We start from the raw sequence: 16,481 nt of genomic DNA, 5'->3' as shown, positions 1-16,481 counted from the left end.
TGAAGTAATGATCATTTTTCTCTGTATGATGCTCTAAAAATGAAAAGCATTTTCCTAATTTCCAGCAATTAGCTCTGTCCATAATCCCCAAAGTGGCCAATTAATTCTGCATGAATCTAAAGAGAAAGGAATCCGGGCCATTTTTAGCCAAACGTCTGGTTTTGGTCCATCAGGAGGTTTCGGTTGCTCCGTCTTAAGGCTTTATGAGCGTCTCGGCCGGCCATGGATTCAGTAAACGGCAGTTATCCATCCTTGTGGCTTCTGATTTCATTTGTATGTCTGTTAGATTAGTTTTTAAATAGTTTGTATTTATTTTTGTCTCAGTTAATAAAGCTTTTCATGGTTCAGTTCTTCCACATTTCCCCTTCAGTGCGTTCAGGACTAAAACACAGGAAAAAGAAGGCTAAGCAAAGCCGGAGAATGTGTGTTGTTACTGGTTGCTAGGGCGTTGCTAAGGTGCCCAGCGAGGTTTTAGCGTGTTGCTATGCAGTTGCTAAGATGCTGCTAAATGATTTATTGTGTTGCTATGCAGTTGCCAAGATGTCGTTAAACGATTTACCTTGTTGCTATACAGTTGCTAAGATGCTGTTAGAGAAGCTTCTGTGAATCAGGTGTATTTGTGTCAGCTTTAATTGTGTCACTTTGACTAAACAAGAAGTGGCAAGTGTTGCTCTGCAGTTGCTCAGTGTTTCTAATAGATTGTAGTGTGTTGCTATGCAATTGGGAAAATGTCCTGAGAGATTTTAGTGTGTTGTTATGCGTGTGCCAAGGTGCCCCTAGTGTTTGTAGTCTGTTGCTATGCAGTTGCTAAGGTGCCTCTAGAGTTTATGGAGTGTTGCTATGCGATTGCTAAGGTGCTCCTAGAGTTTATGGAGTGTTGCTATGCAATTGACAAGGTGTCTTGAGAAGCTTTAGTGTGTCACTATGCAGTTGCTAAGGTATCCGGATAGGCTTTAATGTGTTGCTATGCAGTTACTTTGGTGTCCTTAAAGGTTTTGTTGTGTTACTATGGTGGCCTTTGGTAAGGAGCACTAACAATACCGATACCTAACTTAAAAGAAACAAATCGTCAATACGTTTAATTCAACATATAGCAAAAAGAGCTTACATAATGCAGACTGAAGACAGCCTATAAACTCTCATTGTAAACCCTACAGGCCGAAAAAAGACGGCGTCCATTTAACATTCAAACATTTAGAGCGTATTTGGTCTGAGGGCTTTTCAGCTCGTGATGAGGTCATAATTCCTGTGTAATGGCCCCGTCTCCAATGTTCTGTGATTGATGGACCCTCTTCAGGAGCTCCAGTGGGCTTAATGGACACGTCTCAGTCCAAATTGCACTCTAGAGCTTTTGGAGGAGACCAAATGTACCATGGATCGCCGCCAAACTGCAGCAGGTCTGGAGGAGCGCTAGAGCTTTACAGGACTGCACACTTGATGAATACTGGGAACTGAGGTTACGTTTGACCGCGAGCAATCTCTGCTTCAACAGAATGAGGTGATACAGCAGTCTATGCAGATGTACAACACTGATCCCACAATCTTTCACTTCATAAATCAGGTCGCTGTGACCCTCTCGGTGTCTTCAGAAATGGAGAAGAAAAAAACACTTACCTTGAATTTTTTGCTAACATCTCATAGTACATAATTTAAGCACAAATCCAGCCATCACGTCCTAAAACCTCATCAAATTAAGATGTGTTTACAGAATTCTGCGATGCTGCATAAAAAACAGACTGAATTATTCCTGCTCTGACTGACCTCATATTCCGAGAAATATTCAGATAAATTATAAATGTGTTTATTCAGAACACGCTGGCAATCACTGCATAGAAATACCTCAGCAACCACATAGCAACACCCTGGCCAGCAACCATCCAAAGTATCCTAGTAACTCTGTAGCGATAGCCTGGAAACAACCTAGAAACCACACTGAAACATTTTTACATGCAACATCTAGAGTAAGCAACTGCATAGCAACACTCTGGCAAGAATGCAAACCATACACAAAAATATTATATTCAAAAATTCTGTAGATTTTAGCAACCCCTTAGTGACCAAGTGTACCACCCTGGCAACAGCTTAGAGCACCGTAGCTACCACCTGGCAATGTGCTACCAACTACTCTGAACACCTAAGTACATGCATAGTGACTCCCTGGCCACCACCTAAAGCATCCTAATAATGGCAACCATCCAAAACATCTTAGTAACTGCATAGCAACGCCCTGGAACACCATCCTAGCAACCACATGGCAACATGCCAACAACCTGGTACCCAAGAAAACACATAAGCAACTTCATAGAAACACCCTGGCTACCATCCAAAACATCTTAGTAACTACATAACAACACAAACCATCCTAGCAGCAGCAGTAGCACAGAAGTGCAACATGAGTCCCCTCAGTACATTTTATCAACCTCCTAGCAACCAAACAAAATACACTGATAAAAACCCAAAACATTCTAGCAACTGCATAGCAACACCCTAGCAACATGTTAAACAACATTCGGAAGTCCTTAACATGTGCATAGCAATGCCCTGGCAACACGTTTAGCGTATTTAGCGGATGCCTTCATCCAGTGTTTCTTATGAATGAGTGAATCATGACTTGAGCACGAACACACTCACATTCTGCAACTACATGTAAAAAAATCAAGGTTTAGCTAATAATTTGCTCCGACATTTAGCAGTCGTTCCACTGCTCTCTGAAACACCCATCATATGCGTGTGCTCATGCAGAGTTAATGAGGTATTGTTAATTAGAACCTCTATAAATAGATTCAGTCTCAAACACTATTACCATCCTCTGTTTGTTCTCCTCTCTGTATTTATTAGACCTTCTCGTGTGGGTTTATGTGCTATTTTTCCTCAGATCTTTCAGATGATGTCACTTCTTGTTTAGTCAAAGTGACACAATTAAAACTGACACAAATGAACCTGAGTCACAGGAGCTCTGAGGAACATTTGGATAATATCTCGATATAGAAGAACACAATATAGGAGTAAAATCAGTTGATGACTGATATATACTGAAAATTTTCTCCCACATATTCTAACATAATTTACATTTCAAATGGCTTTGTAAAATGGGTTCTTTTCCACAACACAAGGACGAAAATTAATTTCAACCATTTAAATCACAAAACAAATAATAATTCAACATATATTTAGTATTTTCATGTACACTACATACACTAATAATGCTTGTTTTATTTAAAGCTTATTTATTTTTTACAGTACCCAAAACAACTTTGCATGAGTATATATGAGCACCAGTAGCATACCAATGTTAAATATTACTATTAATAAAAAAACACATCATGCATAATGTTTTATATTCATGTTATATTGTAGTTCTTGTATCAAAAATGGCTTTTGCATTAAATATAGCCATAAAAAATAATGTGTCAGTCATAATAAGGCAATATTGGTCAGTCTCTAAAGCAGCTGAAAATGCTATTTTATCGCAGGCTGTAGAATGCTTATGTCTGCGCTTTAAATGAAAGAAAACACAAGATGCAATACTCACCATTCAGCGGAGACCTGGCAACCCGAGTGTCTGGTGTCCAGATTGCTGTAACATCCATCCAGACTGACCCGTGAAAGCCCAGCATGAGGATTACACAACATATCTGCGCTCTCACAACCCTCAAGGTCTCGGCTAAAGGGATTCAGTCTTCCTCCCTCGGTGTTCCTCGCTAACAGTACAGTTCAAACAGTGGGAACGCGTCTCTCTAATCCATTTACTGGCCTTTGCTGGGATCAAACCGAGGATCACGCTATGAAAAGTCAGCCTGGGCCTCTCCAAAAGGGGATTTATGGCTCGGCATTTGGGATTTTGATCCAGAAAAAAGGAATGCATCCATTTGCTGGCTACTGAGGCTGAATGTCATAATTTACTAAAGCTTCACTGAGTTTGCATCTGATTTAAGTGTAAAGCTGTTTACGAGGAGAGAAGAATTTTCCATTTTGAATGTGAACAGCCACAGACATATTTATAATGTACATTTATTTACTTACCATGCTTCCTCATGTGCAAACCAAACAAAACTTCAAGCAATTCATTTAATTTTGCTTTAAACTAAATTATGTCAATGCAACAGTTTAAATTTAATTGTAATGAGGAAAATATTATACTTCAAGAAAACTTTCCGTTTTGAATGTGAACAGCCAAACAAGTGTGTTTTAAAGCCTTTACGTGTACAACGCATAATTAAATCTTAATTTAATTTAATTTAATGCATCAGTCAAATGAAAAGTTAATGAAATCCATCAATATTTCAGGAATACACTTGAGCAAACTTTCCATTTTATATGTGACATCAAGTTTTAAGGCTTATACATGCGCAATGATTAATTGACTTAATTTAGTGCAATGTTTATAATGCATTTAAGAACACTTATTTTGATTATAAACAGCCAAACAGGCATAATGTACGACTTGCATCAGTTTTAAGCTGTTTGAGGAATGAAATCCATCCAAATTTCAAGGATGCATTGAAGATAACTTTATAATTTGATTGTGAACAGCCAAAAAGCATTATAAAGGATATTGAACAGGTTCAATACATACATACATATATATATATATATATATATATATATATATATATATTTTTTTTTTTTTTTTTTTCTTAAAGCTGAATAGTCAAACAAGCATATTTACGATGAATATTCATCGAGTTTCGGGATGTCTAAATGCGCAATACTTAAAAACCTGCTTAATTAGTTCTCACATTCAGCAGGGAATTACAACCAGACCTTCATCTAGAAACAACCTTTAGCTTTATTATCAGGAGAATCCAGCAGTTTATTAATCTATTGCTTTCTTATTACAAATGACCTTTCGTACCAGTAATATCTTAATTGCTTAATTAAATTGGCCTATAAACCTGCAACAGTAAGCAATATTATTAAAGATCAGCTTAAAAAAGAAGCCTTTCTCTGGCACACAATATTCATTTTTTTCAGTTTCAGGCTTAAGTATTAAAGCTCGGCCTCGGGAGCTGATGAGCTCTCGCATGCAGAATCTGGAGTGACTTAAAGCTCTCCAATAGATTATAATATTACATAAGAACTCAGACTTTCAGAAACTTCCTTCTAGTGCGCTTTCACACATGAATCGATCAATAAATCAACAAGAGAAGAAACTTTATAAAGAGATTTGACTTCAACGACCTCTGGACGATTCAGAATATCTAACGCACGCCATGCATCTCAACATGTTCAAATATAATCATAGAAACAATGCATGACGCGCCGCTAAAAGTTACCCGGCTTCGCGTCACCTTCAGCTGATTTTACGACTTTACGGAACAATTACGCGCTAATCGCTGTGCGTTTAGATAATTGATTGTTTTAAAGCCCCAAGGCTCTTGTATTACCGACGCTGTGTGCTTTAATAGAGAATCCGATGTGTGCAAGCTGAAGGCAGTGGCCCGAAACAACACACACACACACACTCACACACACACACACACACACACACACACACACACACACACACACACACACACACACACACACACACACACACACACACACACACACACACACACACACACACACACACACACACACACACACACACACACACACACACACACACACACACACACACACACACACACACACACACACACACACACACACACACACACACACACACACACACACACACACACACACACACACACACACACACACACACACACACACACACACACACACACACACACACACACACACACACACACACACACACACACACACACACACACACACACACACACACACAGCGCTTCGGGAATAACAACCATTCTGCAGCCCTTTACATGATGATGCTGGAAAAGCACAGCAGCCAGTGGATTTTTGGAGGGAAAAACAGTTCAAATGTATCGTCAAAAATTCCGAACAATTGTCGCGTAGAAATAAAATGAGCAGATCATTCGATGAGAACTGATTGAGCTCACACTGAAAGCGGTGTCTTGAGCAGTTCTGAGTTGTTTTCTCGGGAAAAACGTAAGTAAAAGTCTCAGTTTGACTGCTAGGAGAAACATTTACCATTTCATTCAGACTTTTAGATGCTGACGCTGGACTTCAATAAATACAGGCCATGATTTCTCAAACATATCAAATGGAATGTGACTCGTAAACTAAACTGATTTGTGATCTCGTTTGTGACTTTTGTGCATTTCGTGTGTTCTGTTGTTCAAATGAAAAAAGATAAAATGAAGCTGAAGCGCGGAAACTACTAATACCTGACATAAATCCAAATTAAAACAAAAAACCTACTAAAAATGGCAACTGAACATAATACAATGAATTATTGTCATTAATTTCATGCGCTCAGATCCATCAATACGTCATAGTATTGCTTCCTGATTTGTGTCTATGTCTATTTCTCCAAAGGAATATTACAAGAAACATCTGTTAATGCCGGAATAACACATCAAATTTTGCGAGCTATGAAAGAGCGACCTTTAAACAATAAAATGTTCCTCCTGTTCAGTTTCATCTGTACCTGAGCAGCTGTTTTAGTCCATCTGGGAAATGAACGAGTGTCGTGGATCATAAGCCGCTTCTGCTTCCGAAATAAATTCATACAATCAGTTCAAAGTTACCACAAAGATTTATATACAAGTCTCCTCTGCTCGCCAAGGCTGATCGAAAATACAGTAAAAAACAACTATTTTGTTTTCTATGTGCATATATGAAAATGTTATTCATTATTGACTGAATTTTCATTAAAACGTTCATTAAAAATATAATAACCGATATTAATAACTGACCACAAATAATAACAGAGAGGCAGATCATCCTATTACAATAGTTTCTGAAGGATCATGTGATGAAGAAATCAAATGACACTTTAACAGATATTAACATAGAAAATAGTATTAATATATTTTACATTTTTACTGTATTTTGGATCAAATAAATGCAGCACTGGTGAGCAGCAGAGATTAAAACATTAAAACATTTTCGACTAGCCGATGGAAAGAAACAGACACTGAGAGAATATTTTACAAGCACCGTCTTATACTAGTACACATTTATTTACAGCGGTAAATTACAGTTTTAACAGGTGTTCCAGTGGTAAGATCAGGACTCAGATGTTCTCCATCAACTAAAGACCTGCAACGAACACGGAAGAAAAAGAGCTTCAACGACCCAGAACATAAAAAGCAGAAGTCTTTTCTGTGAATGCATAGAGTATTAGAAGAGAAACTCGTCTGAATGAGACTGAAACACAAAAGAGTCGCTGGATGAAACTCAATAACGAGGGAGAAGCAGCTGGAAACGGCTCGTAATTAATGTAACATTTGATCTATTTTGTCATTTCTGGCTTAATGCAGTGCGGTACTTCACATACGTGGAGTTCTGGAGAACAACAACAACGACAACAAAAAGACAGCAACAGATGTTTTCTATCCAGATGGTTTGTACGTCTTCGCTGAAAAATGCAAAAGTACAAATGAACGCAATCTTTTTTTGCAACTCGTGTGACTGGTTTCATTGACATCATACAGGCTTTACAAACACTTTACAAAACAGATCTGGTAGATAATGCCCTGCTGCTCCATTAATGACTCCACAGAAGAGACTCGGCCTGATCTGGAACTTCATTCCTAATGTTTTACAGGAACACTACATCACACGCCATGTATGTACAAACAGCTGTGAACCATAGTAAAATATATCAAATATAATAAGAACTAAAGTGGCTCTCAGGTGGCAAATGTTGGCTTTTATCGACAACATCGACCAGAATCTCACGCTACGCAAATATACAGACGCGAATGACTGACATGTGCGCTTCGTTACTTGAAATAAAAGGAAAAAATACATTAAATGAATCTTTGAATTTAAATGTTGCCTTGAATTTCAAAAATGGCTAAAAATAAAACTAAATTAAATAATACATATGCTGTATAAGATGGTGCATTTTTAATACGCTTAAACGAAAGCGTGCAATAAAACGACAAAGACAAGCTAAAATTAAAAATGTCATTAAATTAAAATATAGATTTTATATTACAAAGACAAACTGAATTAGCAATGCAGCTTTAGAAACTAAGCAACATAAATGCGTTTAAGTCAAAGCATCAAAAATACTGAAATAAAAAGGCAGAAATTAAAATAAACGAATGTCAAATAAAAATATAAAAATTACATAAGTACATAATAGAATTATAAAAACTAAATAGAACTAAACTCGCTATATACCAATTAGCTATGCTGACTTAATTATAAACACACACACACACACACACACACACACACACACACACAATTTAGTCAACGTTGCTAATTTTATATAGAGACAATTAAAATTGAACAAAATCACAAAATCACAAATAAATTAGAAAATCACATAATAAATTAGAAAATAATATACATGAAAATGTAAATGATATATAAATGATACAAAACGAGAAAAATACATATTCCAGCATAACTACTAATCATGATGGACTAACTGTTCGAAGATAATCCTCCTGAGAAAATGAATGAAACTGCGTCCATGTTCACATCAGTTATCTGAATAACGCGCTCATAAAGCGTCCGTCAACCATTCGCATCTTTGTTCGTGTATTCACGTACTCATCCTCACGTACACCCACACATGCACACATTAATCAACATAAATTCATAAGAGCATTTCATCTGGCATCATGGCAGTCGCGCAAATCCAAACTACAAAGTCACTTTACTACAAAGTTTTGCCAGGTTTCTTTTTCGAAGTGACCCCTGCGTTTAAAACTCATGACGACGAAATGGGAAACACGAACCGTTGAGGTCTTCAAGCTTCGGAATTGGACATACATAGAGACGCATCACCATGCCTGGAAAAATAGAAGAAATCCAATCCATCTGGATCTTTTTTTTTTTCCCCATGGAAAAGTCCTACCAAAACATTGAAAAAGCCAAAAACCAAAAAGTCTCTAACACATTTAGATGAGAGGCCCAGAATCTGAAATCATCGAGACTATAGACACAACACAATGTCCCGCTGGGCAGAAAAAAATCGACTCGACATGCCTGGAAAGTAGAAGAAAGGTCTGGAAATTCATTTCTGAGATCCTCCATGGCCAAACCGAAACATCAAGACGCACACGCCAACCGAAAAGTAGCGCCGGAGTCATCGTGAATAGAAAGGACAGTAGATTTATCACAAAAAACGCAGTCCCTGTTTGCATTTGAACATATTTACACACCCCTTTTACCCCTCTTTTATGATATCTTCTGCTTTCTACATTTGGTCTGAGTTTGTTCGGGCTGGGATGGACTCCGGGCTCCATTACGCTTTGCTGTCGTCCTGTTTTGTGTGGAGGCTGTTGTCCGTGTGGACCTTGATCTCGATCAAGTCCGGCTTTAGCACCTCCTTGCCGTTCTCCTCCTTCAGCGGGAGCTTCCTGCGGTCAGAATCAGTGGCTGTTAGTCACCATTCTGTCATCCAACATGCTTTCTGACACAAACGAGGGCCGAACGTCTGACAACAGAAGGACAGGACTTTGGAAAGGTCATGCATCTCGTTAGCATGCAAATGTTTTACGACAAGCTGAAAACGCCAGTGGCGTCTGTACATCAGCTGATCAGCTGGTTGAGGCTAAAACGAACATTTTTCTGCACCTGTTGACGGCTGCTGAATTTTGAGCCATATATTTGTCCCTTCGCAGAGACTTTGATTAACAGTTGATCTGACCAATCATAGCACACAATCTACCACCATTTTGTCTGACAACTATACAAGATAGGAGAGTAGATTAAAGCCTGTGGACTTAAAAAATAACATGTTTGCGTGGCTGAAATGAAGTCTTTTGAAATAGAGTGTTATGTTCATTCATGTTTATTTTGTGCTATAACTAATAGTAAAATACAATCGGTTCAAGTGTATAGCAACCTGTCACGAAACATTAAAGAGCCACAAAATTATATTTATTAGAGATGTAATGATATTATCGATCATCACATGTGGTGATAGTTTTTAAAACATATTTACACTTCGTTTTTTAAACATGAGAGGTCATGTTCCTACTATTTATTGTCAGACATAGCAACAGTCACTAACGGGGGGCGGGTCTTTGCGAACGGCGAATTAACCAATCATGTCGTCCAACAAGCAATAATCAGGAAAGTAGATTAATGCTGGTGGGCGTGTTCATTCATATTTATTTTGTGCTTTAAGTAAATAAATTGTTAGAATTACTTTCAGAATTCACAATAAAGACAATAAAAACATTGGCAGCCAATCAGAATCCACTAATTTAAATAACCTGAGTACCGAAATGCAAATGTATAATTAAGAAAACATTATTGTTTGGTGGTGTGGTTGGTAATATATAGCACCTATTGTTATAGTTAATAATTAACGAGCGAGTAACATCAGTGAATAAAAACATTCGACTAAATACTACTAAACTAAACGAAACGTGAAAACATTCGCCTTCAGACGCTACCATCCTTAAAATATTTCCACAATATTTATAATGGCCATAGTTATGTAAATCAACATTCGGTATAACACATGAAAACATTATCCATTTTACTTTAAAAGCACTCCTTTAGTCATTTTTAGGGCTACTAAGCAAGCAATTTAAAAAAAAAAACTGAAAGAATATTAAATGAGACGGCTTGATAAAGTTTGTGCCAACTGTTCTTTGAAAAAGATATTATTAGTTTGGAGGTCAAATATGTATTGAGCATTAGTAAACCGTTGCTAAGGCGTTCAGAGATGTTGCTAAGACAGAACAGACTGCAGGACAGTACTAAGTCTGTTGGTTGAATCCGAACAGATCTAAAAGTGATTAGAGTCAAAGATCGTGAACTCGGCTTCTACTGAAAAGTTTGGGATTGGTACAATTAATTAATGTTTATGAACTAAGGCGCATCTGCTCATCAAGGCTGCATTTATTTGATAAAAAATACAGTAAAAATTGGGAAATACTATCATGACTTCCAATAGCTGCTTTCAGATATCTGAAAACATCTCAACAGATGTGAAGATAAATGTAAATGTCGACAAATACGTGAATATCTTGTAAAATCCAATTTATTTCGGTGAAGGGCAGTTGTATTTTCAGTCTTAAGTGTCACACGATCTTCAGAAATCATAATAAAATACTGATTTACAGCTCAAGAAACATTTATGATTATAATCAATGCTGACAAAAGCTGATAGATTAGATTTTTCAGGACTCACAGGTGAATAGAAAGTCTTGAAGTCTTCTGCAACACGATAAACATCGTAGTGTCACTTTTGATCGGTTTAATGCATCCTTGATGAATAAAAGTACTATTTTGGTTTACATAATTGCACTAACCCTGAACTTCTGAATGGTAGTAATGGTCCAAACAGCCTGTACTGTCTCTGACGCACTTGACATTTCAGCTCTAACTCTTACTCTGGCTCTGTCAGAGGAGTCGTCTCATTGGGTTCGTGCACTGGACTGCCGTCCTCCTGGTTAGTAATTCTCTCTTCTTCAGTTCTCATCTCCACGATGGGCTCCTTCGAGCCATCAACCCTACTCACACAAACACACATGCAGGTGTCCATCACACTAAAACACACACAAGTGCACACTGGGGATGTTCAGAATGGCACACTAACAAAAGTCAACTACTATCTCAACCGTTTCACATGCTTGCATGCTAGTTTCTCCTTAGTATATACTTGATGAAAAAATGAGAATGCAAATGCTCTCACTCTTAAGCCGCCCAAGATTAAAATGAGTTTTTGTTTTTTCATCAGATCTGGAGAAATGCATCCCAGCATTTGATGCTCTGCAGTGAATGGGTGCCGTCCAAACTGATAAAAACATCACTATAGTCTCTTTTGTCTCTTTAGAGCTATTTTGGACTGTTTTGACAGATTTCTCTCCTGATTCAGACCAGACCACTTGTTCACTGGAGGAAGCACCTTTATGGAAAAAAAAAAACGTCTTAATGCTGGATTTATTTCAGCTTTTGTCTTCTCCAGACGTTCACTGAAGGACTGGAGTGCTGTGGATTATCGAGACGTTTTTATCAGCTGACGGCACCCATTCACTGCAGTGCATCCGTCGCTGAAACACATTACTCAAAAAAACCTCATGTACATCTCAAAAGGCACATTTTCAGCAAATTGATTTTTTGGGTGAGCTATTTTTAAAACCTTATAATCCATTCTGAACACGATCATGTATCTATTAAAGACGCTTAAGCTTAAAAAGAAGCTAAGGCATGTCATAACGTCCTTCTTCTCGCGCTGCTAGACGGATCTAAACCTCAATCTCCATTGATTTTATCTTGACTCCTGTCTCAATGCTAATAACACTACAGCGAGTACTCCAACTGTTTATGTGAGCAAAAATATCTGAAAGAATCTTCCATAAGATGATTATGACTGTAAACCCACCGACGCTAGACTTAATGCGCCGCTAATGCAAACAGATCAATAGACTCTGTCTTTTATTAGCAAATGAATCTCACGAGGTCTGGCTAATGCTAAAGCAAACCAAACCATCTGTCTGATCACTTACTGAACTCACTCAGCAGAACGTTATTAAACGAGCCCATTACTGCATATCTATATGTGCAGATTATTAATAGCCTTTAATGGTAATAGGGAAATATTATGAACTAATTTACTGTACGTTGAGGGTGGAATTCGACCCACATTATTAGTTAATGACTGTCGCTTTCTATCAATCATCAGAATCAGAGGAGACAGATGATGACTTCGTTAGCAGCCCTTTAAAAGTAAATGTTAAAATGATTATAAAATCATTGAAGTGATGCTAAGCGATGCAAACGCAGTCTCACAAAACAAAGTTATTCTAACATTTTTCCAACCAAACGTCTCTCTGGGACTGTTCAAATTCTTGAATTGGATTAAAAATACAGTAAAAATTGCGAAATATTATTGCAACGTAAAATAACCTTTTTCAGGGTGAACGCTTGTTAACTTATAATTTATTTGTGGGATTTAAGCTGAATTTTCAGCATCGTTGCTGCAGTCTTCAGTGCCACTCAATCAGGATTCACGGACGAAAAAATATAGAGCATTAATTTGAAACCCTTTTATAAATGCTTTTTCAATCAGTTTAAGTCATCCTTGATGATCTTTTTCAGCACCCACAAAATCCTTCAGGATTCAACGAGATGCTTGGATGAAAAAAAACAATGTTAGAACAACGTTGGTGGAACCGGCTCTCACGGCTGTTTTTGTTAAAGCACGACTGGCATACTCACAAACAGTCATGCATCACATCAAACGAAAGCTGCAGTGCGACGACGAGCGAGACCGAGGGCCGAGGGTCGACGGCACCCATGCAAACGAACGCGGATGAACTCACAGATACGCCGCTTTGCCCTCCTCCAGCTCTTTGCTCTTGCCGCTGGTGGAGGTCTTCTTGCTGCAGAGCTTGCGCGTGATGCACATGAGCAGGCCGCACTGGCGCAGGAAGAAGCAGCTGATGTCCACCAGGACCAGCAGCAGAAGAAGAGCCGCCACGCCGAGCCCCACCACCGCGCCGAGGCCCAGGCCGCTGAACAGGGAGTCTGCTGAGAGCAAGCAGAGCAAACACACGCTCAACCACCAGAGAACGTCTTCATGGTCGTCTTCTGGGTACAGTTCAGTGTCGCTTCATCCAACTGCATCAAATGTTACGCTCTTTCTCTTTCTCTATCTATCAGTAAGAATAAATGCAATGCGCAAGACACTAATCAGATCAAACATTGCTATATTAAAAAACTAAAAAAAAAGTCATCTTCTTTCTTTCTTAAAATGTAGTCATGTTCTTAAAAGATCGTAAATGAAATCATTCTGCAAGTTCACATGCTAAAAAAAAACATTTGCTGATAGATGATCAACATTGTTGCGCGGAGTGATATTTTTCTATTGTTTTTCTATTATTTTTCTAACATTCATTTTTATTTTATTTAAATTCTAATCTGAGTAATTTCACACACACACACACACACACACACACACACACACACATATATATATATATATATATATATAGCTTAAATATGGTTTATTTTAGAAAAGTTAAACTAATTTCAGTTCAATTTTTAATCTAATGTTATTATTTAATTTTATTTATAATGTTATTTAATTTTTGTATAGTTTTAACTGTAAAACTGTTCAGTAAACATGCTTTTATGACAAATTAAACAACATTATTTATGTACTATTATAGTATTAAATTTTTTTTTTTTTTATTATTTTTAATACATTCATATTTTGCTTTATTATATTTGTTTTAGCAATTTCCGGTGAGGTTAATTTTACTTTTGGTTAATTTGTACTTTTTTAGTTTTAGTTAACAACAAGAATCACGGCCTCCAGACTACTTGGGTCTGTTTTATTCTATTTTTCCGAAAAGCGCATCACTCTTTCATGATAACGTAAAACCAAGAAGCTTAACCTGAAAGAAACATGGCGGCCTGCGGTACACTGAAATGCTTAAAGATGCAAACCAAAAGGCCATTACCCGTGCAGTTCCTCTTTCTTCCACTAAAACCCGTTTCTGTAAGCTAGACAGAAAACAAACCTTTTAAACGATTTCTCAGCAATCACAGGTTCAGAGATACGACTCTTTCTGATGTGTTTAGTCCACAGCTCTTCCTGTATTGATCTGAAGTTAGCCAGAGCTTTAGGACATGATTCTGCAGTCCATCTTCAAGTTGTTTTGATGTGTTATGGATGAAAGCCTCAAAGATTCACACACAACGTGTTAGAAATACAAAGAACCACCGTAGACTGACATTCACCTTCTTATTACGGTTTATCGACTCACCTGCAGCATAAACACAGTCTAAGAGCATCTAAATGTCTGCTAATGTACTGCAGACACCTGAAGCGCTGATTGATTAGAAGAAAACTCTTAAATATGGGAAACCTCGAGTCCGAACATCTTCAGAGGGTTGCATCGATTCTTATCAAAGAGAGAGACGCATCAAACGCAAACGTGTTCGGCGCCGGACGAGGCAAACGCGAATCAAACTTCAAAACGCTCACTTGTGCACAAATATTTAATGCCGCTTCGAGTTAAAGAAAAATACGGCCAGAAATGAAATTCGCCGGCCATCCGAGATGCAGACGAGTTGGTTTCTTCATCAGATCTGCGTCGGCGTCTCAGCAATGGATGTGAATGGGTGCCGTCGGAACGAGAGTCCGATAAGAACATCACAGCACTATCGGTTAACATCCGGAGACGTTAAAACAAAAGCAATCAAACTAATCCAGCATTAAAACATTTTTTCCATGACTCCATAATTCATAATGACCTCCAGTGAAAAAGGAGAGCAATCTGCAGCATTTATGAGACAAAACAGCTCTAAGCTTTAGCTTTTGTCGTCTCCAGATGCTAACTGATGGACCGGAGTAGCGTGATGGTTTTTATCAGCTGCTCGGACTCTCATTCCGACGGCACCCATTCACATCCATTGCTGAGACGCCAACGTCGTTCTCCAGAAACAAGCTCATCTACGTCTCGGATGGTTTGAGGGTGAGCACGCATCCCTTCACTGCCTTCACATTAAACGGAAGTGAATGGCTGCCGTCAACCGTTTGAAACCCGACAGTCTTTAAAACACCTACTTTCGCAAGCAACCAAAGAAACCAACTTCCCAAAATACAGATTAGGACTTAAATGTCACTTTTGGGTGAACTGTCCCTTTAAACATCGACTAATCGATTGAACGACTCAGCCTCTCACACCGCGTCTTCACTTTTAGTCAATATTCATCGGCCGCTTTTCTTGTAGAGGTTTATGCACGCCTGATTATAGAACTCAACTCAAGAGGCTTAAAATTAATTATAACTATAAATAAACCTCCAAAAGGAGTTGTTGTGATGGAAAAAAACTCACAGTGGGACATGCAGATGAACCTCAAGCAGAAACGCATTGACGTTTTCATCCGTATGCGCCACACAGCCTTCATACGAGTGATTTTTATTTCAGGTTAGAGTGATCCCGAACGCTTTCGGTGAGAAACACACTCCGCTAACATTATCTGCCGCCAAATGACCGGAGTCCCGAATGAAGCATCGCTATCGTATAATATTACAGAGCCAAATGTCCATATCATCATATTCATGCCCACGCAGCGTTTTACAGCCACCGCCTGCTGACCTGACACCAGAGATCTGTTCCTCAGCTAGTGAACTACTGCTGACTACTAAGGGCTCGCCTCAAGAGCAATATATATATATGCACTTTCCCCCGTATCCTGAGACTAAATACGACCTAAAATCTCATGTGCACAATGTGGATTTATCATTATTTTTCTTGTATAAATATCTACAAATTCTGGAATTTATTAAGACGCATTTAAGCATTTAAAAGAAGCACAAATATCTGCCAATGGGGTTAGAAAAAGTCTTGGAGTTAAGGTTATTTTTCTTCCCCCGCTGGCAGATATTTGTGCTTGTTTTTTAAGCAAAACCAAACCAAATCTGGACGATATTTTCATTTCACTTCTGC

At 38.2% G+C, this 16,481-nt stretch overlaps 1 protein-coding gene across 3 annotated transcripts in view; it reads right to left on the bottom strand.

Annotated features, from left to right (window-relative positions):
- Positions 1-7,024: 7,024 nt before the first annotated feature.
- Positions 7,025-16,481, bottom strand: part of zgc:152904 (uncharacterized protein LOC767777 homolog) — a 181,155-nt gene continuing 171,698 nt past the window's right edge. The window contains exons 16-18 of one of the 3 annotated variants that reach the window (XM_043246036.1): positions 13,344-13,551; positions 11,412-11,531; positions 7,025-9,422 (exon numbers count right to left, since the gene is read on the bottom strand). In XM_043246036.1, coding sequence (XP_043101971.1) covers positions 9,308-9,422; positions 11,412-11,531; positions 13,344-13,551 — 443 coding nt within the window. In that variant the 3' untranslated portion in view covers positions 7,025-9,307. The remainder of the gene's footprint in view (positions 9,423-11,411; positions 11,532-13,343; positions 13,552-16,481) is intronic. The other 2 variants (XM_043246046.1, XM_043246053.1) reach the window with 2 other exon arrangements.

The sequence above is a fragment of the Puntigrus tetrazona genome, chromosome 1 (assembly GCF_018831695.1).
Source record: "Puntigrus tetrazona isolate hp1 chromosome 1, ASM1883169v1, whole genome shotgun sequence".
Classification (NCBI taxonomy): Eukaryota; Metazoa; Chordata; class Actinopteri; order Cypriniformes; family Cyprinidae; genus Puntigrus; species Puntigrus tetrazona.
The sequence above is the reverse complement of the archived record's forward strand: the minus strand, read 5'-3'. Positions and strand labels throughout refer to the sequence as shown.